We start from the raw sequence: 22,455 nt of genomic DNA on the forward strand, positions 1-22,455 counted from the left end.
AAAGCATTGAGCTAGTATGTTTTTCATGATCTCTACCAGGACCAACACAAAATCCTCAGGAAATTAGGTGGCCAGTGAGCAGCCAATTAGCCTATTTAACAGACTTCACCGGTTAACTTTACCAGTGCATTTGTTCCACTAAACTACCACCTCCAAACACATCAGAGGTAGAATTTAAATTCTGGTCAGCTCTATATAGTAGCTAGATTCTATTACTTTTAAAAAATGATAACCCTCTTTAGAGTAGTTATCAGGAAAAAATGATCTCACAAATATTTTTTAAGTAGCATTTTATGTTGGAGTTGTCAGGAGTATGGTTCTCTGATGCTCAAATTCCACACACGGTGGTTCTGCATTTGGTTCTCCCATCCAAACTGGGCTGACAACACAGCACTCAGTTTTGACAACTCTAAGAATGAGAACAAATGGGACTGCACAGGAAGGGTGTGCTCATAAAACGCCTACTCACTTCCATGCTATGGGACCATCACCAGGAGAAGGCTGAGATGTCCCGGCAAGAGGACACCACAGTTTTGCATCATGTGGCAGCTGGGTCTCCCTGAGTGGAGAGGGGACTCCAGGGCCATGATCTGAGTTGGCAATAAGCACAGCGGAAAGCAGAGGTCACTTCGTCCATGGAGCACTCTCAGGTGTTAAGTTATGTGCAAAGCTATGTAGACTCAAGTATTCAATGTGTCATGAGTAAAACATGACTTCAATCATGGAGGAAAAAAAACAGGTTCTCAAATGACAATTCTGTTTTCTGAAATAACAAAAAGATCATTTCTTAAGGTGTAATAAATTCAGACATTGTACTTTGAGGATTGAGGAAACAAATAAAAACTGTACTCAAAAACTTCAGCAGTTGGGCCAAATTAGAAAGACAGGAGCTGATGAAAAAAGGAAATGAGATTAAATTCTAGTCTCATTATCAAGATCAGATGTCAAGCTACTTCACCGTAATTACCCGCTTAAAAATTTAATGATGCTTCTGCATGAATTTCAAAACTAAAGACACTGTTACCAGCTATTGAGAAAATTTTTTAATGAAAGAACACTTTATGCCCTGCTTCTGTTTCAACAAAACTGCTAAGTGCGAGAGCCACGTATGGGATTAAACTATCCAATCCTCTAATCAACGACATTATCAGACACAACAAAAGGCCTAAGAGGATCCTCATGTAATTCAACTGTAAATTCAAACTGCTTGAGTTAAATTATTTCTGGAGTCTAAATGTCATAGTGATACATGGCCAATAGAGAGAAAAAAAATAAAACCTTTTTTTTTTCTTTTTTTTGGGCAGGTCATACATAACCCTGAGGGCTAGTCACCATAACTACTAAAACAATATGATAGTTAGGATCAAAAATTTGCTGATGAATTAATACAAATCCAAAAGAGAATCTGTTTACCTGTGGCACTGAACCTGTCATCATCAGTTAGGTCAAGTTGACCTCAAGGCAAAGAAGAAAGGCTCACTACAGATGTGGGTAATAACTATTGACAGTTGAGAAAAAAATAAGTGTTCGTTAATAAAAGGAAAAAAAATGTGACAGGATAAAAGCAACAACTTGTACTTACTTCATAAATCTTTTTATGAGTAGACATTTATATATTTTAGAAATAACCAATATTTAGCAGTGGGAAGGGAAGGGAAAAAAAAAAGAAAGAACCAATATCTATGTTCTACTTTAAGCATGTGTATCATGGATGCTGAAATAATACAAACGATTTTTATTAAAACAATTTATGATCTAAAAGTCATTAGGAACTAATTTGGTTGGAGTATCTTGCAATGGAAAGAACTGCTGGCAGGTGCATAACGAGGCTAACCTCCTGCTTCTGTCTCTATGGAGAATACAACCAAACATATGACATTCATGTTTTGTTTTTTTTAGCTCTGTTATTTTAATTGTTTTTGTTTAATGACATAGGAAATTTTTTCACAAAGCCAATCAGAGTAGCACATCTCTGCTGTTAGACGAGGAACAGAATTTCTAAAAAAAATAGCAAAAATTAAAAAAAAAGAAAAAGTACACATGCATGGAAAACTAAGAAAAACCCAGTTTATGACAGTCAATGAGATATTTCTTTATACTGTCCTGTAGGTCAACGAATTCTAAGAAAACAACTTTCTTCTTCTGAATTTGTTAACAGCATTAAGTAAGGGATTTCAACAGGAAGCTATAATGTCTGTCTAATAAAATTACAGGAAAAGGTATTATTTTAACTTCTTACACTAGTCCTCATTACAGACTAAAAGCTCACCAAGACACAGTGGCTTCTTGCCACCCTCCTGAGCCTGGTGCCCACGATGAGGCCAGGCTGGCATGCTGAGCCCCATGACGTGGTGGTGGCTGGTGGAAATACTAATAGAGCCCGAAGTGACTGAGCACTGTGCCGACCCGGCCAAGATGTGGCTTACAGGGAAGAAGGCCAAAAGTGCATTTACTTCTCTGAGTCACTCAACATTTGTTTTTGAAATGCTCACCCCCAGCTCCCATTCTGGCTGCTGCAGACCAGCTGGTCTTCCTGGGCAGACCCTGCACAGGGGCCAACGTCAGCACTGGGAACTGGCAGTGGAGATGCCCAGCAGATGAACGCAGGTGCTTTCTGGCATTTGCCATTTGAAGGATAGGGCAAGATTTTTTAAACCAGATCACAAAAATATAATTACACATGAGTTCAATTTGTACACACACACACACATATCTTTAGTTGCAGACTTAAGTAGACAGGCTAAAAAAATTTTTCTTAAAGTCTCCTAAAAACTTTTTACGCAACGGAGCTGACCTTAATATTGATTTTTCTTACCTCAACATCCTTTTTCAGTTTTTCCAGGAACACCTTTTTGTTGTTGTCATCAATATAAATCTTTTGGCCCTCATTTATGAAATCGTTATCCTTTAAAGTTGGCAGTTCTTTGGCCTAAAACAAATGAGAAAAAGACTGAGAAAGAAGCTTGAATGAAATCTAAAAATGCATAGACCTTCCAACCCTGGAAATTGAAGTTTGCCCTCTACCCTACAGGGGTCTTACCCAAGGCAATGAAATGGTGAGGTGGCTGGAAAACCGCAAGGGGGCACCAGTGAGCTATGACCACAGGAAGCCGGCCCACTAGGAAGCGAGGTTAGACACATTCCATACCATTTGGCTTTTTGTAACATATGGCTTTTATTGGAAGGGACCTAATTACTTTTCTTAGATTCACTTTCTTGCAAAGAGTCTTCTAGGAATACAATTTGAGTTCTTGGAAAGCTGAGGACACGTTCACTTTCTTTCTGGCACAACCCAATTTCTCCCCTCCTCCACCCCGCTGGGTTTCCATCTGACAAAAGCCCCATCCACAGTGAAACTCCCTGACACAGGGAACACACACAGCTAGAGGTTAGCTAACTGCACTTCTCAATCCTGTTCACCATGACATCACGGAGGAAATGCAAGAGAAAATGACTTCACATAAAACATATTATGGGGCCCAGCATAACATAGCAGTTAAAGTTCTCGCTTTGAATGTGCCAGGATCCCATACGGGCTCCGGTTCTAATCCTGACAGCCCCACTTCCCATCCAGCTCCCTGCCTGTGGCCCGGGAAAGCAGTCGAGGATGGCCCAGAGCTTTGGGACCCTGCACCTGTGTGGGAGACCCAGAAGAAGTTCCTGGCTCCTGGCTTTGGATTGGCTCAGCTCTAGCCATTGTAGCCGCTTGGGGAGTGAATCATCGGACAAAAGATCTTCCTCTCTGTCTCTCCTCCTCTCTGTATATCTGCCTTTCAAATAAATAAATAAATAAATAAATAGAACAACTAAAAACTAACATTTAAAAAAAAAATAAAACATATTATGATGAGAAGTTCTATTTTCAACAAGTAAACAAGAGGGTGCGCTGGCAAGTCAATCGCACTGACACGCTAATTAACTTGCAACAGTCAAAACACAAGTGATGAGCAGAAAAGACTGCAAGTTGTGTCGTAGCCCAGAATATCAGAAGCACTGTGGTCTTAAAACAGTGACAACCCTGTTGACCTTCGCGCAGTGCATTCTGGGAGCGTTCAAGGCCAGTCCTCTTCACCCTCCCCTCTGCTGACCATGGCTTTCTTCCCTTCACCTGAAAGGAAGCCAAGGTAACACATACACTGCTTCTTTTCTACCAACGGTGGAACAAACAAACAATCCAAGTAAGCAACGGGCCCTCGTGGCCGGGCCTCTGCGTTGTCCCCCTCTTTGCTCAAGATAATCCCCTGTGTCTTCCATCTCCTGATCCATCCTTCAAATGCATCAGCTCCTCACTTTCCCTCCTCATTTTATAAAGTACATACATGTATTAAGCATTCACTTCTATTTGTTCACACATACATATACACCTGTATGCATTTCTAAATTAGTAGCTTTAGATATCAGTCTTGTTTTGAGAAGAGACTATCTGCATAGTTTTTCAACATTCTTCTAAGATTTATATTTACTTATGTGCAAGGCAGAATCACAGAAAGAGAGTGAGATAAATATTCTACCTGCTGGTTTTGCAGTCCCTTAATGGCCACAATAGCCAGGGTTGGGTCAGGCCAAAGGTAGGAGCCAGGCGCTTTGCCCATGTCTCCCACGTGGCTGCAGGGGCTCAACTGCCTACAACATCTTGTGTTGCTTTCCCAGGCACATTAGCAGGAAACTGGATCTGAAGAGGAACAGCCAGGACTTGAACTGGTACCCAGATAAGATGCCAGGATGGCAGGCAGCAGCTTAACCAGTCACCCCATGCCAGCCCCACACTTTCAACTAGATGCCAACTACTGCCAAAATAATCATCCCTATAGAGCAGACAAAACAAAGCTCAGAAAATCCAGAGATTCATTCCGTAGGTAGTCACTGAATTGCTGTCAGATACAGAGATAAAAACACGAATATGTCAAATTTTCTTAACGTTTTTCATTTTGCAAGGGGAAAAGACACAGTGGCAAATAGGTAGGAAGTAAGACACGAGGAAGCAAGATGCCTGGATTCACAGTCTCTAGGAAATCAAAGGCAAATCCAGTCTTTCCAAAGATAAATATGAGCTCATAGGACAATACCCCAAGTCTATCATTAAGTAATTTAAAAATAAGGTAAGCATAGGAAAAAACCACCCAGAATGAAAAGCAAGCTCCCAGACATCTTCTTGCAGAAGACACCACGTTACTGTCTGAGATTGGTGCTAATCACACGGACTTCTGAGGCTGGCCTTCTGCCGGAAGCAGAACGAGGAGCCACTCAGCAAACCACCTCAAGGCCCGGCACTTCCACGACAGTCACCTGGGCGACAGAGAAGATAAGCACTGCCCGAACACAGGGCTGAGGTGAGACCTACGTGCTCACACACGTGCAGGACGGAGGAGGGCCGTTTGGGGGTGTTAGGGACTGGGATATTTGCCTGAATTCCCCTACTCATTTCCTGTGTAAGAAAAGAAGGTAGAAGTTTTTTGGGGGGGCGGGGTGGTTTGTTTAAATGCGAGAAATCTGAGGGCTAAGATGACAGGCCACAGGCAAGGCAGTAAATTACCCATTAGATGTGTGTGTGTGTTACACAAGTCACATTAATGAAGATGGATGCCATTTCACATTCAGCGCAGCAGAATGACCTCATGTGACAGGGGAAGCATAATCCTGCCTCGTCAAGCTCGGACACCCTAGACCCTGTTACTAAGCCTACTTGTGAATTTCACAGGCACTAGGAACATATTTATATTGGATCAAGTTCAAAACAGGGCAACCAGATTGGTTAAAAGACTTAAGGGCTTTACTGAAAGGATCAAGAGGGAGAGGCGGGTCTGCAGCAGGCAGCTGCAAGGACGAACCCAACACCTCCAGAGGAGCTGGGCGCCACATCCTCTTCTCCAGAGGCAGGGCTGCCCGGCCAGATCCCAGGGCTCCCGTCCTGGTGCAGACCCGGGGCCACTTCTCAGGCCCTGCCAAGTTACTTCTTGGTTGTTTGAAAAATGTATATTTAGTTACTTGAGAGGTCTACAGAGAGGAAAAAAAGAGTGAACCAACATTTGTTGGTTTAACTTTCCAAATTCCGCAACAGCCAGGGCTGGGTCAGGGTGAAGGCAGGATTTCCACGTAGCTGGCTGGAACCTGGCTGTGGCGCCATCACCGGCTGCTCCCAGGGTGTGCAGCAGGAGGCTGGTGCAGGTGGCACTGGCAGCCAGGCCCTGACATGGTATGTGGGTGTGCCAGTGGTGCCTTTCCTGCTGTGCTCCACATCTGCCTCTGCAGGTGGTTCTTACCGTGAGGAAGAGGAGGAGACTGCTATCAGCACCCCTGTGCCAGGCACTCTGTGCCCTTTTGCTTTGCACGAGTCCCCTTGTTCATGCTTTGCAACCATTATTTTTACCCCATTTAACAGACAAGGAAACTTAGGTTGTGCAGTTTAACTAATGTCTCACAGCCTGCCTAGTGATGCATAGAGGCGAAAACAATTGCTTGTAAGTCTATACTTATTAAGTTTTGTGACGTGATATATAACTAGAGCCATTTGCATGGAATTTAGTAACTAAATATTTTTTATTTCAATAAAGCAAAAAAATATGGAAATTTGTTTAGATTTAAGAAAAATCCAATTATCTTTTAGGTGATAAACATGTTAAAAATCACAACAAAATTTAAGTCTATTTTTACAGTTGAAAATATAACTTCAAACACATAGAATTCAATCTAAAATAACACTGGATTTAATCCTCATGCCATTGTTTAATTATATAAAAAGATCCAACTGTATTGTATATTGCCACTAACAAGAGCAGAACAGAAAGTATGTGCACTTGAAATGCAAAGCTGAGCTGCTATGTCAGTCTGGCTGCAAATCTCGCTGGGAAAAGAAATGCACCCAGTCACACTTGAGCATTTAATGCAAACAGGATTTTGGCGCCAGAAGGTTTCAATGTAAAGGATAATATCATAGCACTCTGATTAAAGGACTTGTATTTCAGAATGAAATAAATTTTTGTTCCATGCGCTCATTTGGCAACCCATGTTTAAAATAAAAAAAAAAAGTTCAATTGCGAGCCTGAATGTCAAAGATTGCTGCCTGGTGTCTCTTTGATGGCCATTACTGTGACACTTGAAGTTCAATGCACACACTAATTATTGTCTGATGTTAGGGACTGCTTATGTTCGTGATTACTTGCTATTCAAAGCTCACCTACATGAACATAAACTTGCAGAAAAACGAATAAACCCCTTTCACTGTGCTTGCCAAAAAAACTTCATAAAAATCAGAGTCTCTGGAGTTGAATATACACTCCAGAAACATTTTCATAAGGGAGAGAATTTTAAATAATCCTTTGGCTGGGATAATTTGGTGGAATAGCATCATATATGTGGTATGGACCTGAGGGTCAGAAGAGATGCTAAAGATTTACAGTCCAATCAGTTCTGCTTCTCAAAAACAACCAAACCACAAATCTGATACAGGAGATTATGGGTAAGGTTCACTGAGAAGGAGCAAAGATAACAGGTGCTATCTCATGCAACAACCTCCTTCCCCAACACAGGCATGATGCTCACACCAGCCCACGGCCTTGGAAATGATCCAAGAGCTCACAACCGACTTCTCACGTCCAAAATGACAAGGTACACATCACTGGCCGGCTCGCAGATGTGAAAGGTTCATAATCTTTATCTTGAAAACTTGGTCCACGCGTAAAGCTGCAAGGAGACTAGAAACTGGGGGAAGGGAGTGGGGAACTCTACATCGGCCAGTTAAGGCTGACGAGACCCAGCTGTTGGTATTGCCCCTGCAATTCCCAATCTAATATGTAATCAGGGAGAGTTACTCCTTTTCTGATACCGTCACCCTTTTAAAACTCTACTGTGAGTGGCAGTGTCAAAGGTGAAAGTCTGGTTCCTCCACTACACGCTGTGACGAGACTGCTGAATGACTGAGATGACAGCCTAAGAGATGCCAAGGGCTGAAGACTTACCAAGTCTTGCTAAGCCTGGTTTACCATTAATCTAAAGAAGACCGGAATTTTATTATTTTAAGAATTATACCTCTGTAGCAGTTTGGCCTAAACTCAGGCCACTCACTGAGTTTTCTGTACCTTCTACTCGGACCGTGTGTTGGCAGTTCCCTTGTTTTTAACCAGGGCCCAAAGGACCAGATATGCAGGGAGTAATTAATTATAATTTGTTACACTCTAAAGATCACAAAGGAAATGTTGAACACTGGTTTGGGGAAGCATTTTAAGATGTGAGGGCATTAATGATTAATCCTCCTGCACCTTCAGTCAGTAATAGGTAAAATGTCAGAGGCAGTGACATCTCTTAATTGCTAGCGCAATTCACAATGCAAAAGAATCCACAAGGCGGCTTTTTGTAGCCCATTATCCAAGTGTCAACACTGATTATTGCAGATACAGTTACACAAACGCCAATTGCTGGGCAGCTGGTTTCTTTCAAACCGGTTCCGGGGAAGGTTGTGTGTTAAAAGGAATCTTCTTATTGTGACCTCATGACTCCATTACATAGGCTTCCCTTTACCAATAAACTCGACATGAGTTTCGAGAACCATGCATAGGATGAACAAAATGCATATCTGTAAATCCCTGAGACTCACTCTGTCTCTTCTCTCTCTCTCTCTGGAACACGGGCTTTTTTAAAGAGTCAGGTCAAATCCCCCACAAATCAAGTGAGTCCAGTTATGTTTTCTTTTACTTCCCTGGATCCCCCGCTGAGTAGCTTGCGAGCTGGCAGCATGCTATGACTGTCATTTGTAAGGAGCAGTCCGCTCAGCTGTAATTACTAATTTGATGTCACACTGGAATTGCAGCGCAGCTGTGAAAAGATCGACCACCAGGGAGATTCGCATTTCTCTGTCTCATTTAGAGGAGGCAAAACTGCTGGAGCCATGAATGGAAGATGCCCTTCCATTAAAAAGGAAAGAATTAAAGAATAAAACAAGTCATAGCAGCTGTCAGAAATTGACAACGGTTAAGGGGGGGGGGCTGGTGGGGGAGGGCCAGCAGGAAGCACTGTTCAGCTCTTTTTAAAGAAAAAAAAAAAAAGAAAAACCCAAGACATGGGTACACGCAAGTTCTGATACTTGTTGCCATGAAAGTGATTCCATTATTGCTGGAATATAATTTCTTTATTTCCTTCAAGCCCATCTGCATTATTATGCTAATGCAAATCACACTAATTGCATGTCAAGCTGAAAACTAAGGGACGGGACTCGTCTGCACCTATATCACTAAATATTTGAAATGACAGTTTCAAAACTTGTCACCAACAAGCCGCATGTATGTGAAATTAACACAGTTCTAATGATTTGAATGAAAGGAAATCTGAGAGGAGTAAGAACTGAGATTGCTAATTAAGCCATGTCAATGGAGCGTGTCTCTAAAAACCGTTCTTTGCACCGTAACAATCACTTTAAGAGACAACAATTATATATTGATAGCAGTGGAAATAACATTCTTGAAAATTACTGGATTTCATTTAGAAAAGGCTATACAGATTAAGAAATGAAATATTTTAACCTTCACTAAATATTACAAAGGCAGAGGAACAAGTGATCTTTTTGTGGGCACTGGTGGTTTTATCTGTGAAAATAGTGGGAAGCTTTTTAGACGAGTTACACACACACTTAACTGACCATGGAAAGAAACCTCAGAAGTTGGGTAGAAAAAGGAGAGCACATAAAACTTTTATAATAAAAGGCAGCATTTTTAATAGTTGAGCTTCATCAATGCATTTGAGCTATTACAACTCAGTACCTGCTTCTAGGTTAGACTGAGCACTCAGGCAGCTGCACTCGCCTCTGGCTGAACCTGGTTTGACTATTGCTCCCTCTTTCCTTCCCCATGGGCATCTGTCATAGGGAAGGGCAGGGGTGGTTTCCAGAGAAGAGCTGTTGCACATCACAGGTCCCAAAAGGGGTACGGTTCCCCACATTCTTCCTTAGGGTACTGCTGGCAAACAGCTGTAATGTTTGCACAGTGTAAGGTACGGCAATGGAGACTGTGCAAAATGCACATTAAAAAAAATACATTTATTTATTTGAAAGGCAGAGTTATAGAGAAACATGAGAGAGAATCTTCTGTCTACTGTTTCAATCCCCAAATGGTAGCGATGGCTGTGCTGGGTGAGGCTGGAGTTGGGAACTCCATTCTGGTCTCCCCTACAGCTGGCAGGAGCTCAAGCACTTGGGCTTCTGCTGCTTGCCCAGGTGCATTAGCAGACAGCAGGATCAGAAGTGGAGCAGCTGGGACTTGAACTGATGGGATGCAGGCTTCGTAGGCAGAGGGTTAATCCACTGAGCCACAAGGCCAGCCCCAGCTATCCTTTCCCTAAGCCCCTCTCAAGGGAGATGTTTGGAGAAACGACTACTACATCCTTGGCATTCAAATCTGGTCCAGGCAGACTCCTTGTTCTCACATTCTTCCACAAAAACCTACATCAGTAAGGGAGCTCACCATTTTTGGCAGGGAGGGCAGTGGGCTGTGGCTACTCCCCAAGTTTCTAGAAAATGTAATCCTACTGGCGGAACGGCAGGAAGCAAGATGGGTCATTCTACCTTCTGCTTCTGAGGAAATGCTACAACCAAGATGATTAAATGTTGCATTTTCCCTTCACCCATCCCTTACTTTTTTTATCTTTTTTTTTTTACTTATTAAAAAGACAGAGCTAGAACTAAAGCTACAGCAAGAACAAGAGCAAGGAAGGGCAAATGCAAAAGCAAGAGATCTCCCATCTGCTAGTTCACTTCCCGAATGCTCATGAACAGCCGGGGCAGGGCCAGGAGCCCACAACTCCATCCAGGTCTCCCCTGTGGATGGGAGAGATCAAAGCTCGTGAGCTATCACCTGTGGTCCCCCTGGGCGTGCGTTAGCAGGAAGTAGAATCAGAAGCAGAGCCGAGACTTGAGCGCAGGCACTGTGATGGGAACCAACATGGCCACCCCACAATCCCACATTTTTGCCAATGTCCACCCCAGATCCTCGCCTCACAGGGCAGGCTTCAGGCGCAGCCACTCGTCCATCAATACACAGGAAGAACACAATGGCCAAACCAGGGTTGCAACACGCCATTCAGCTTCCTCATTTTTTCCTTCACTGCTGTCAACTGCAAGCTGCTCTCACTGGCCAGGTCACCAGTGAGTTAGTTTCTTGTCTGGTTCCAGGGACAGCTCCTCAATCTCCCTGACTTCATGGAACCATGGATGCTGGAATGTTCTCTTTGGTTTCTGAGATACGCTGGAAAGCAAGTGTTGTAAGCATAGGGGCCAATGGTCTTGCTTCCCCGTATGCTCCATGAAGATGGTAGTGAACAGTGTGGCCCTTCCTGGGCCCTAATCCATCTCTCTGCTGCCCTGCGGGCCTCTCACTTGGAACCCTTCTTCTTCCACGCTGACTTGGTATAGGCTTTTTTCCCCTGCTCCCCTGGTCCTCCTGGAGCCTTGCTGTGCTTCCCTTCCTGTGGATCATTCTTCCTGGGAGGATTCCCCAGCTCCTTTTTTCTCTCCCCAAGCCCTACTGTGTCTCCCACACGTGCTGACTGCCCCTGCTCTGATGCCATGCAGACACACCGCAGGCAGTGCCTGCAGTCCTGCTTCTGGCCTGCTCCAGACCCGCCCACTGCAGATGTAGTGAATGCACAGATGGTAGCTCCTGGTCTTTGCCTCTCTCCTCCCTGCCTCATCTGCCCCATTTCTGTCTCAGGGAGAGGCATGGAGCCTCACTTAACTGTCCAAGCCAGAGACCTGGGACTCATCAATGACTCACCCATCTGTGGGCACTGTCCCCTCCCACAGTCCATCTCTGAGTTCCATTGATCCTTCTTATCTTCTTCATTTTTTTTTTGGGGGGGGGGGCAGAAATTTATTTATTTATTTGAAAGGTAGATGACAGAGAGAAAGGGAGAGAGAGGAATCTTCCATTCTCTGGGTCACTCCTCAAATGGTTGCAATAACTAAGACCAGCCAGGGGCCTGGACCCGTTCAGGTCTTTCACCCGAGTGGTAGGCAGGGGCCCAATGACTTGGGCCACATGCATCAGCAGCGAGCCAGATGAGAAGCAGAGCAGCCAAGACACTAACCCAGGCTCCAATGTGGGATGCCAGCAGCCGAATCTGTTGCATGACAACACTGGCCCCAATTCTTCCTGATTCTCAATCTGATCTATCCTTATCTGGCATCCCAGTCCAGTCCCCCAACTTCTCAGCGCGACTTCGTCATGCTCCACAAGTGGCCTGGGCTCCTTCTGTAGCCTCATCTCTCCCTGCAGGGAGAGGCACCCTGCTTGCACCTGCTGCCCCGGCTGACACCTCCATCTCCTACTCAATGTCCGCATCCCCTACCAGATGCGACTATGTGGCTCATTGTTTTAACCCAGAAGTTAGGAGAGTAACCATAAAGACAATCACACTTCCGAATGAAAAAAAAAAAGAAAGCAGATATATAAATTTGTACATTCAAATAAAAATGCCTGATACCATTCTAAAATAATTTAATTGAAATATATGTCCACAATTACCACCCTGAGCTCAGCTTTCCAAGAGAACAGAGGAGAGACATTTCCCAGGTGATGAGAAGGAAAGGGGGAGAGAACTATCAGCTTAGGGTTACTGCCCACATTTGCACATGTGGGTGGAGGTGAAGTCAGCATGACGGACAGGAAGTTCCCCCAACTTCTTATTGAAACAGACCCCTCAAGGTGACTGTGTCCAGAGTCTTAAATGATAAACTACCTGTGGTTCAAAGATTACTCGTGTCCAACATGTCCAAACAAGCCCTTGTTTTTTTAGCAGAACAGTCCTCTAATCCATGTTTCATGTGTCCCAGGTGGAGGAGGGATTGCAGTCCTGCCAGGTCAGTGCTTCCCAGGGGAGGAAGCTGACTCCGGGAGGCGCAGGGGTGCCCCGGGGTCACAGCTGGTTACAGGGCACGGGGAGCTGACCTCTGGCCTGCAGGACGGAGTGCTTGGATGGTCAGCTTCGTACACAGGGGCATTGTCTTTAAGAACATGGTACAGCTAAGAGCTGTCTCCTCGCTCAGCCACCCAAGAATGAGCCTCATCCCACGCCAACCATGCACATCCTGAGATGGGAAGGAAAAAAGGCCCTGCAGGGCTCCCTGGGGATGTGGTGTGGGGGGTGGGGAGGGTATGCAGGCACTTACCTTTTCTTTGTCACTAGCTTCTCGAGCCACTGTGGAGCCCTGAAACACAAAGAGACAGTAATAATGAAGAAGATGATGATGATAATAATAATAATAATAATAATAGAAGAAGAAGAACTTGCATGCAAGGCAGCTGGCTGACAGGTGCCAAACAGGAAATGGGCCAGTGGTGGCAGCATGGGGCAGTGCATCAGCTGCCACTGGGCTCCAGGGCTGGTTCCCACGCTCTCCCTGCCCCCACCCTGCTTCTGCAGGTGTTTTGTCCACTGTCTTATATGCATTCCAGGTCCTCCCGCTGGAAATCAGCATGCCTGACAGTCACCAGAGCCATCACTCACTAGAGCTGAGATGCAAACCACTCTCGTGCATTGGCTGCCAGGATGGCCAGTCACAGCATCTTCTACACGTAAGTGGCCATCCACTGGCTGTGGGGTACCCAGCACCTCTCGTCAATGTGGTGCCATTCTGGCAGCCTCTCTGTTACACATGCTGCTCCCCACCCTGGGTAGTGTGGTTACTGATGAGCAAGTTTTCTTTCAAGTGCCATGAGCCAAGTCCTGTGGGCATTTTCCGAGCCCCTGCACCATGGATATTCTTTCCAAGTCCCACCTTCCTGGCTGCTTTTCTGTGTCTAGCCCTGTGTGGAGCTGGCTGAGGGACAAAGCAGAAACACTTATTTCTGTTCCACGGCGGTGGTAGAGGCCTCCAGTGCCAGGCTGCTGAGCCATGTGCCTTGGGGTATGAGCTGGGCAGAGAATCTGGCCCTTGTGTGTGCAGGCTTTAATTGGGAGGATAAGATGGGACACAAATGGCTGGCAGAGTCTTTGGTGTGCCACAGGACAAGGATTACATGTTCCCTGAATTCCCCGTGTTGGCCCTGCCATCTCATATCTCACCCATAGCAGCAGGCGCTGGTGTGACTGGGAAGTGGCCTGGACAGCTCACAGACCAAGGTGTTGGTCTCTCCCATGGCACTGGGCACCATGTCTTAGGCTGGGTTGGGGGGATCTCGGGGCCCTGCCAACAGCCCAGGGAAATGCTGTGCTTCTTAGGGATGAAGTGGAGGGACACAAAGCTGACCCCATGACAGTGGCATGAGTGCCTCTCGTGGGAAGACAAGCACCCTCTGCGCACTACATGCAGATCATTGGCCTCCCAGTACACTCGCCCAAGGTTAAGTCCTCTCTTTCCTTCCGTTCCTCCCTCCCTCTTTCTCACACACATAACTAAGACAAAGAAAGCAAAGCAAGGCCTGGAAGTTAAGGTGAGAGTTGGATGGCAAATGTGCAGATCTTGCCACAGCGCACAGCCCTGGCAAGAACAGAACTGATTCTACAGGCGAAGCAGAAAAAGCATGAGACTCAAGGCAAATTAAAACAATAACCTCCAAAGCCCATGTGTAACCAACATGAAGACGTGGTTCCCAGACCTGCAATTAGCTGTAGAAGGCACTAGGCTCTCCGGCATTTGAGGTAAATCATAAAAGTAAGTTGGACAGAACACCCGCCCTTCACAGCACCTCGACCCTAGTGGGATGGATGAGATGACGGTTCGTCACCAATTCCCGTGTACTGGACATGACACTGGACCCTTCCAGCCCTGCAAACGTGCGTCATTTGATCTCCAAGGTAAGCACCTTGTACATGGTTAACAGGTCCGAAAGCCAGCCCACGTGCTGTCAGCAGTGCCTCGGGCTTCCTGCACTGAGGCAGGCCACATTAGGTGGCACCACAAAGGCTTTGGGGAGCAGCCAGGTGGGTTGGCAGGGTTTTCCTTGGGGCTAAAACCTGAGGGAGGCCAGAACTGGGCTGTGCTGCAGAAGTGGACCCAGATCACATGGACTTCAGTGCTTAGGGACAAGCCCAGACCTGGACCACTTCCTTCCCCTACACTCGCATTTCTCCAAGCGTGGCTCCAAGAATCCTTGGGTGGCTGTGTGGACCTCAGTTGGGGGGAGGGGTGGAGAGTTGGATTCCAAGGCCCTTCAAAGGGCCTGCAAGGTTACAATATTGCTAAGATGTGATTTTTCCTTCCCAAGGTCTTGGCATTCCCACAAATACTGTTGAAAATAATGGTGTATAAAACTTCCTGTAGCTTAGCAGAAATCAAGTACCAAGGGTGCCAAGGAGATGTCTTGTGATAAATAAATAAATAAATAAATAAATAAATAAATAAAGGAACAAATTCCAGTTTACACAAAATTGTACCATATAATTCAAAAATTCAAAATAAATGAAATACATAAAAAGCAGCAAATAAATAAATAAACAAATCCATAAAGGAACAAACTGGCATCACCAAAAAGGCCTCACTTCATTTCAGAGCAACCAGTGAAGCCACACGGCATCGTGATTGGCTAGCTGTGTTTGATCTAAGACTGCCCATGGAGAGGCGCCAAGCAAGCACAGGCAGCGACCGGAGCGCCTGCATCGGAACAGGAGAAGTTTCTCAAGACACAGTTTTCTCCGATGGCTTGAGTCATGAGTCTCCTTTTTCACCACACGACATTTGTGCTTGAAAAAAAAAAAAAAACGGATTATTTCTGTTGATTCAAACCTGGGCCTATGGCAAATGTTTGCTACAAGTGTCTGTGCTTATGCGTGTGTGTGTGTGTGTGTGTGTGTGTGTGTGTGTGTGTGTGTGAAGCGGGGTTGGGGATGGGCATGTGTTGTCCCTTCATGATAAACCACTGTGAGCACTTCTGGCCAGCGAGTCCATTGGGGGTTTCAAGTGAGAACTGGAATTAAGGAAAGACTGTCGCTCGGCGCTCGACAGTCCCCTGCTACGCCAAGGACCCTTCCGATAAGGCTGCTGCCGGTGCTAACGCTTTCCGATCCTGCAGAATGAACCAGGTCAATATTTGGAAGAGTCCTGTTCCTCAGGGAACTGATATGTCCCAAATGCAGTCCTTTTTTTTTTTTTTATGAATCACACATTCAGACCGATGCCTGTGACAGATGGTGGGTTTTCAGACCACACAATAAATTTATGTTTTGAGAAATAACCTCTCGTCACATTTTGGTGCAGTATCAAAGGAGATCTACAATTTTCTGGCAAAGCTTGCTGAAGTACCCCCCTCCAAACTCACTGCTTGAGGAAGGTCAGATTTCTTCTTAGAGATGAACAGGAGGGTCGGAAATGACACCACGGCCATCCCGCACCACGTGAACGGATCCACCTGCAGGGGTCGGGGCACGCCGAGTACCACGGATGACAGCACTGACAGCGAGGATGTGCAAGAGAGCCCGTCTCACCTTTAAGTCGTATTTCCTATATACAGAGAGGCGGTGGCTGAACACATTCCTCGTGACGATCACGTAGATCTCGACCCCGTCCACGTTCAGCCGGTACATCCCCAGGAACTGGGGGAGCAGGGTGACCCCGTGACATTCCACTATGTACTGCAGGGGGAAGAAAGCAAACAAGCCTGAGAAAGGTACTACTTCTGCCAAGAAGCGCCTGTTTGCAGGAGACTGCCCAGCTCGTAGCACTCATGGGTCCACCTCTGCTCACCACGTACACAGATAATAAGAGAATTCCGTTTTATCTCCAAAGAGGGCCTTCTCCTCACCTTTCAGGTGAACTTGTGAAGTCAGGACTTGGATAAAAAAAACTGCAACACAGTTCTTTCGTGGTGAAGTTAACACTCAACCCGTGACCTTCTATCCCCCACCCCAGAACTCCTGGCCATGCTTTCATGCAGGTGAAGTCACAGCAACCTATCAAGGTCAGCTTCTTTAAATATATTAAATATATATTAGTCAAAGGGCACGAGACACATCTGCTGGCCCATTCCTCAATGCCTGCATCAGCCAGCCCTGGGCTGGGGCCAAAGAGAGGAGCCAGGAACTCAATCCAGGTCTCCTTCATATGCAGCAGGAACACACTCATTGGCGCCATCGCTACTAGCCTTACAGCATCAGCAGGAAGCTGGGGGCAGGAGCTAGAGCTGGGTATGTTGGAGGCAAGCATCCGTACTGCGAAAGGACCAGCATCATGAGAAGCACTTAAGCTACAATGAAAGGGGACGTTGTAGAGAGCTGGGTGCTAGTAATTGGAAGGGCTGAACTCTGGGTCTGGCTTTCCTGTTTCTCACAGACTTGTCTGTCTAGGGCTAAGCAGCTAAGAGAATGGGCCCCCTTGCTCCCACAGGTCATCTGCTCCTGCTCTAAAGACAGCCGATGACTCTCTGGCACTAGGTTGGTTTCCATCAAATCCACTGAATGAACCCCAGAACTGACCTTACTTCCAATTAGAGTTGCAAAAACACAACATAATTGTAGTGTACATACTTGAAGGAGCCACCAGATGGCGCTGACTCCTCAATCACAGACCTTTATAAAAACAGTCCCTCTACACTTAACTTCCAGAGGAAATTTAGGCTTTTCCTTTCCTTAATGTAAGAGGGAAAAAAAAAAGACAAGTTTGAAATCCCCAAGATAATTGGCCAGCATGAATACAGTGAGCTGAACACTGTAAACTAATTCATACTAGTGTTATTAAATGGTAATGGTGGAATTAAGGGTAATTAATTTACCTTATTACTGGAATTTTTCTTTTTCCCTCTCAATGGGCACTTTATGATGACCAAATAATTAGAATGTCATTTCAGACTCTTCTAGCAGTAGTGCGCTGTTAAAATTAACCCCAGTGATATTTAAATACTCTATGTATTAAAAGCCCTTTCATTTTACTGTATCATTAAACAAAATGCCTTCTCACCAGTATGAGTTGGCTTTCTGCTATCCAGAGACTCTTGACACATTTCAGATGGATCTTCCTTTTTTTTTTTTTCCTAAGCTGACAATAATTGAGTTACATACTTTAATTTATTCTGTATTCTTTTAAAATAATATTTGTCCACCTTTCTGGAGGTAAAGATTTATTTATTTTTATTGCAGTCAGATACACAGAGAGGAGGAGAGATAGAGAGGAAGATTTTCTATCCACTGATTCACTCCCCAAACGGCCACAATGGCTGCAGCTATGCTGATACAAAGCAGGAGCCCAGAGCCTCTTCCAGGTCTCCCACACGGGTGCAGGGTCCCAAAGCTTTGGGCCATCCTCGACTGCCTTCCCAGGCCACAGGATTAGAATTGGCACCCAAATGGGATCCCAGTGCATGCAAAGCAAGGACTTTAGCCATTGAGCTACCACACCGGGTCCCTATGTATTCTTTTAAAAATCATTTATTTGAAAGATAGAGTCACACATACACAGGCATCTTCCATTTGCTGCTAACCCCCCAAAAGAGGAGGTTAAGGGCTGGAGCTCCACCTGGGTCTCCCGTATGGGTGCAGGGGCCCAAGCACTTAAGCTGCCTCTTGCTGCTTTCCCAGGTGTATTAGCTGGGAGTGGCACTGGAGGTGGAGCAGCCAGGTCTCGAACTAGTGTTCATGCTAGAAGTGGGCGTTGCAGGCAGTGGCTTAACTAGCTGTGCTGTGACAATGGCCTCCTGAATCTGATATATCTGAGTGGTTTTATCCAGCTTAGTAGCTGAAATCAGATGAGTAACACATTTCCCATTTCTCTCTCTCCAAATCATAATTAAGTAACTTGGAATGCTACTAATGCAAAACAAGTCCTTTAGTAGCCCTTGGCTGAGAAGAGCATTTTTTTCAACTGATCTAAAGGCTTACGGAAAGGGGTTAGAGCGGTGGGTGCATGGGTCTAAGCCATGAGGTCACAGGGAAGCTGGGAAGGCATGCACTGGCTGTGGCACCTGCGTATTACTAGGTAAGTTCTTAACCCCTCTGGCTTTAGGGACCCCTTCCCTCCTGCAAACACCAAGCACTGGGCACCCAGCCCGATGGGCGCTGTGCCCCTCTGCCAGCTCCATTGCCCTGGAGACCGCCTCTCACAACTCGGTCACTGTCTACTCATGGTCCAAATGATCTCACAAGGCATAGCCTGGCTCTGTTGGAGTCAGGGCGGGGGGACCCACAGTAGGCATTTTCTGGGCCCAAAAGACTCTGGGCTCAGGGCACATAGGATGTCCATGGCACTGTCACTCCCGCTCTGGGCCACTCTACTGGGACACCTCTCCTCAAGGGACTCCCATGCTGTAACAAGCCCTGCTGGGAGACAGCCACAAAGAGTTACTCTCAGGGGATTCACCTTGGGAATTCTGCCCTGGAAACTTCTAGAACATGACACAGGGATGCCTTGACACAAGCTTTTCTATCCTTTTCTCAGGGAAAAAAATACTAACAGCCTATATTCCCTAACTCCTCTATCTAGTCTACGACCACATTTACTGGGACAGGCGACGTGTAGCGAGTCAAATCCATGCCTTCAATGTCAGCACCCCTGATGAGGATCCCTCAGTTCAACCACAGCTCTTTCCTGATGTGCCTGGGAAGGCAGAACAACAGGGCCCAAGGGTTTGGGCCCCTGTGCCCACGCGGGAGGTTTAGATGGAGTGCCAGCCTCTTGGCCTTTGGTCTGTTCAAGCCCTGGCACATGTGGCCACTGGGGTGGGAATAAGCAAGTAAAGATCTCTCCCTCTTTCTTTCTCCACCCCTTTTCTTCCCTCCCTCCTCCTGCCTCTGCTCTGCCACCTTCCCCTTTCAATAATAATCTTCAAAATATTTTTTCAACATTATTCATTTGTTACTACACATAAAAAAACCCCACAATTTGAACCTGTTACGTGGGTGTTGAGCCTAGTGGCTCAGATGCCAGCACCTCACGGCACAGTGCCCAGTATTTCATAACTGGCATCAGCTCCCGAGTAGTGCAGAGGTGATGGCTCAAGTAACTGGGTTCCTGATATCAGCCCCCAGCTTTGCCATTAACCCAGCCCGTTATTACAGGATATGGAGACTGGACCAGTGGATGGGGGCTGTGTGTGCGTGTGTGTGTGTATGTGTCTTGCTGCCTCTCAAATAAGTAAATAAAAAAGCTTTGAAAACCCCAACCTCCTTCAGCAGTATGCTTCTTGTGTGGACTCATGGACCCCCTACAGGACTCCATGGTCTTTCTTTTGGCCAATGTGCAAGAGCTGTCTACACTTAACCTGTCCGCTTGTTCGTCCCCCGACTCCGCAGCTCACTGCACTCGCCGTCTGCCAGGGCATCTCTCCTTGCCAAGACCAGCAGTGACCCTGCAGTGGCTAAACGTGACCATGCTTCTGGCCTTTCCCCCGTTTGCACCTTCCTGTCCAAGGCCTCTCCTTACTGGCGCCGTAGCTAAGGAGACAGTGCACACTTCTGGCCACCCTTCCACTCTTGGTCAATTCATCCTCCTCTGTGCGCCCTTGACATTCGGATGTGCTCAAGGCTTTGACACAAGGAGGCCTGTAACTGTCTTGCTCTGCCGTGGCTGTGGGGCCACCTCAACCACCTGCTCGGTTTCTGCTTCTGTCTATACCCAGTAATCTGCTCTCCCAAACTTATTTCCAATCAACAGCCTTTGCTGCTGTATCCACATGGGATTCAAGTTCACACAGCTTCTTTAAAAATGTTGGCAATGGGCCCGGCACCATGGCCTAGTGGCTAAAGTCCTCGCCTTGAACATGCTGGGATCCCACATGGGTGCCGGTTCTAATCCCAGCAGCTCCACTTCCCATCCGGCTCCCTGCTTGTGGCCTGGGAAAGCAGTCGAGGATGGCCCAGAGCCTTGGAACCCTACACCACGTGGGAGACCCAGAAAGAAGTTCCTGGCTCAGCACTTGCGGCCACTTGGGGAGGGAATCAGCAGACAGAATATCTTCTTCTCTGTCTCTCCTCCTCTCTGTATATCTGACTTTCCAATGAAAATAAATAAATCTTAAAAAAAAAAAAAAAAAAGAAAATGTTGGCAGTAAAGGTGCCATTGGACTGGTTTGTTCGATGTAAACTCTCCAGCACTTAGCACGACTTAACATATAAAACTTAAACCATTACTGTTGAATAAATGAATGTGATCATTTAAAAAAATCTAAGCTATTCTTTAACTGTTGCTTAGTGTCTTTGTGTCTTCATAATTAATACCATGACTCTCACCTCCAGGTGTTGTAAATACAGAATTTCTGCATGTTTAAGGTGGTACAAAAAAAAAAAAAAAGCAAAGCAGAGGTGATTTATGAAGAAAGGGAAGCCCACGTTTTTTCTCATGAAGGCCATGATAAATGAAGAACATTAAGTGAGGAGAAAGGCAGGGAGAAGGACAGCTTCTGTCAGCCAAGAAGGTGCTGCCAAGTAATTGTTTAAGGATGTTAATCTCATCAGCACCGAAGTCCCCCCCAGTGGCTCTCGTGTGGCTCTCAGGGGCCCAGGGTTACTCCAGCCCACACATGGGGTGTCCTGAGAGGAATGGGGCTTTGGGGAAGGAGGCAGAGGAGAACCCCAACACTAGTGATGATTAATGTGTCGCCAAAAATGGGTGAAGAATCACTTTCTCTAAATTCCCACTCTCCCAACTTCCCAAAGTGCACAGAACTACAGTGTTGGATGCCTGATTACTTTAACCCACAGCATCACGCTGTGACCCAAGGCCACCAGCTGGGCCGGGCTGGTCACTGGCTTCCTTCCATCTGGTCTCAGCTCCAGCCTCCCAGGGGAGACCCCTCCCCCTTCTCTCTATCCCGCTGAAGTGAAGGTAAGGGTGGTGACTCAAGTAGGTGATCCCCAGGGAGCCTGCTGGAAGAGGAAGGGAGGGAACGGGGCTACCAAGAAGCCCCAGGTGCTTCTAAGCTTGCAGGCATTTTACATGATGATGGGAATTCCCAATTTTAGGTAATCTCCATAAGATAAAAACTTTCAAAAAAAAAAAAAGGGGGGGGCAATGCTGTGTGTGTGTTTATAAAGTGAGACAGCATTTTGTGTTAGACACTAGAAAATTATTTCTGCCTTACATTGCTTTTAGGATCACACTGGGAGCCCTAATCCCTTCAGAGCACCAACATCACCAATTAACAAAATGACTTGCCAATCAACGTCTCAAAAACAAAGGAGGGGGTGTGTGGGGAGCACCACAATGCTATGCTTTGTTTTAGCTAATAATCCAGCATTCTGCATGAGAAGTCTCTTGTTTTCAACAGCCACACACAAATACCCCCAACCCTCAGTAATTCCTGAGCTTCCGCTTAACAAAAGGAATCTGCTTCCTTTCTTCCACAAGTCAAATTTCCAAGTTACAGAATAGAAAAAAAAAAACAACACCCCAGCTTGGTCCTTGGGCCACCGGTTAAGACAGGTGCACATACACCTTTCACTTTTAAAGGTGGTCTTCACTCCCACAAACACATGTGTGCCCTACTCCCCTGGGGTAAATCTTGATAAACACACTCAGCAGGCGCCTGGTGAAGTCTTGAGGGGTCAGGT

General features: G+C 46.0%; 1 protein-coding gene across 6 annotated transcripts in view; it reads right to left on the reverse strand.

Annotated features, from left to right (window-relative positions):
• PIP4K2A (phosphatidylinositol-5-phosphate 4-kinase type 2 alpha) overlaps positions 1-22,455 on the reverse strand; it is a 149,021-nt gene that overhangs the window by 11,883 nt on the left and 114,683 nt on the right. For 5 of the 6 annotated variants that reach the window (XM_040968255.1, XM_040968256.1, XM_040968252.1 and 2 more), the window contains 3 exons: positions 16,405-16,551; positions 13,151-13,189; positions 2,816-2,929 (listed from right to left, as the gene is read on the reverse strand). In XM_040968255.1, the coding sequence (XP_040824189.1) occupies positions 2,816-2,929; positions 13,151-13,189; positions 16,405-16,551 (300 nt within the window). The remainder of the gene's footprint in view (positions 1-2,815; positions 2,930-13,150; positions 13,190-16,404; positions 16,552-22,455) is intronic. The other variant, XM_040968254.1, reaches the window with a different exon arrangement.

The sequence above is a fragment of the Ochotona curzoniae genome, unplaced genomic scaffold, assembly GCF_017591425.1.
Source record: "Ochotona curzoniae isolate NIBS_2020 unplaced genomic scaffold, NIBS_Ocur_1.0 scaffold_4683, whole genome shotgun sequence".
Lineage (NCBI taxonomy): Eukaryota > Metazoa > Chordata > Mammalia > Lagomorpha > Ochotonidae > Ochotona > Ochotona curzoniae.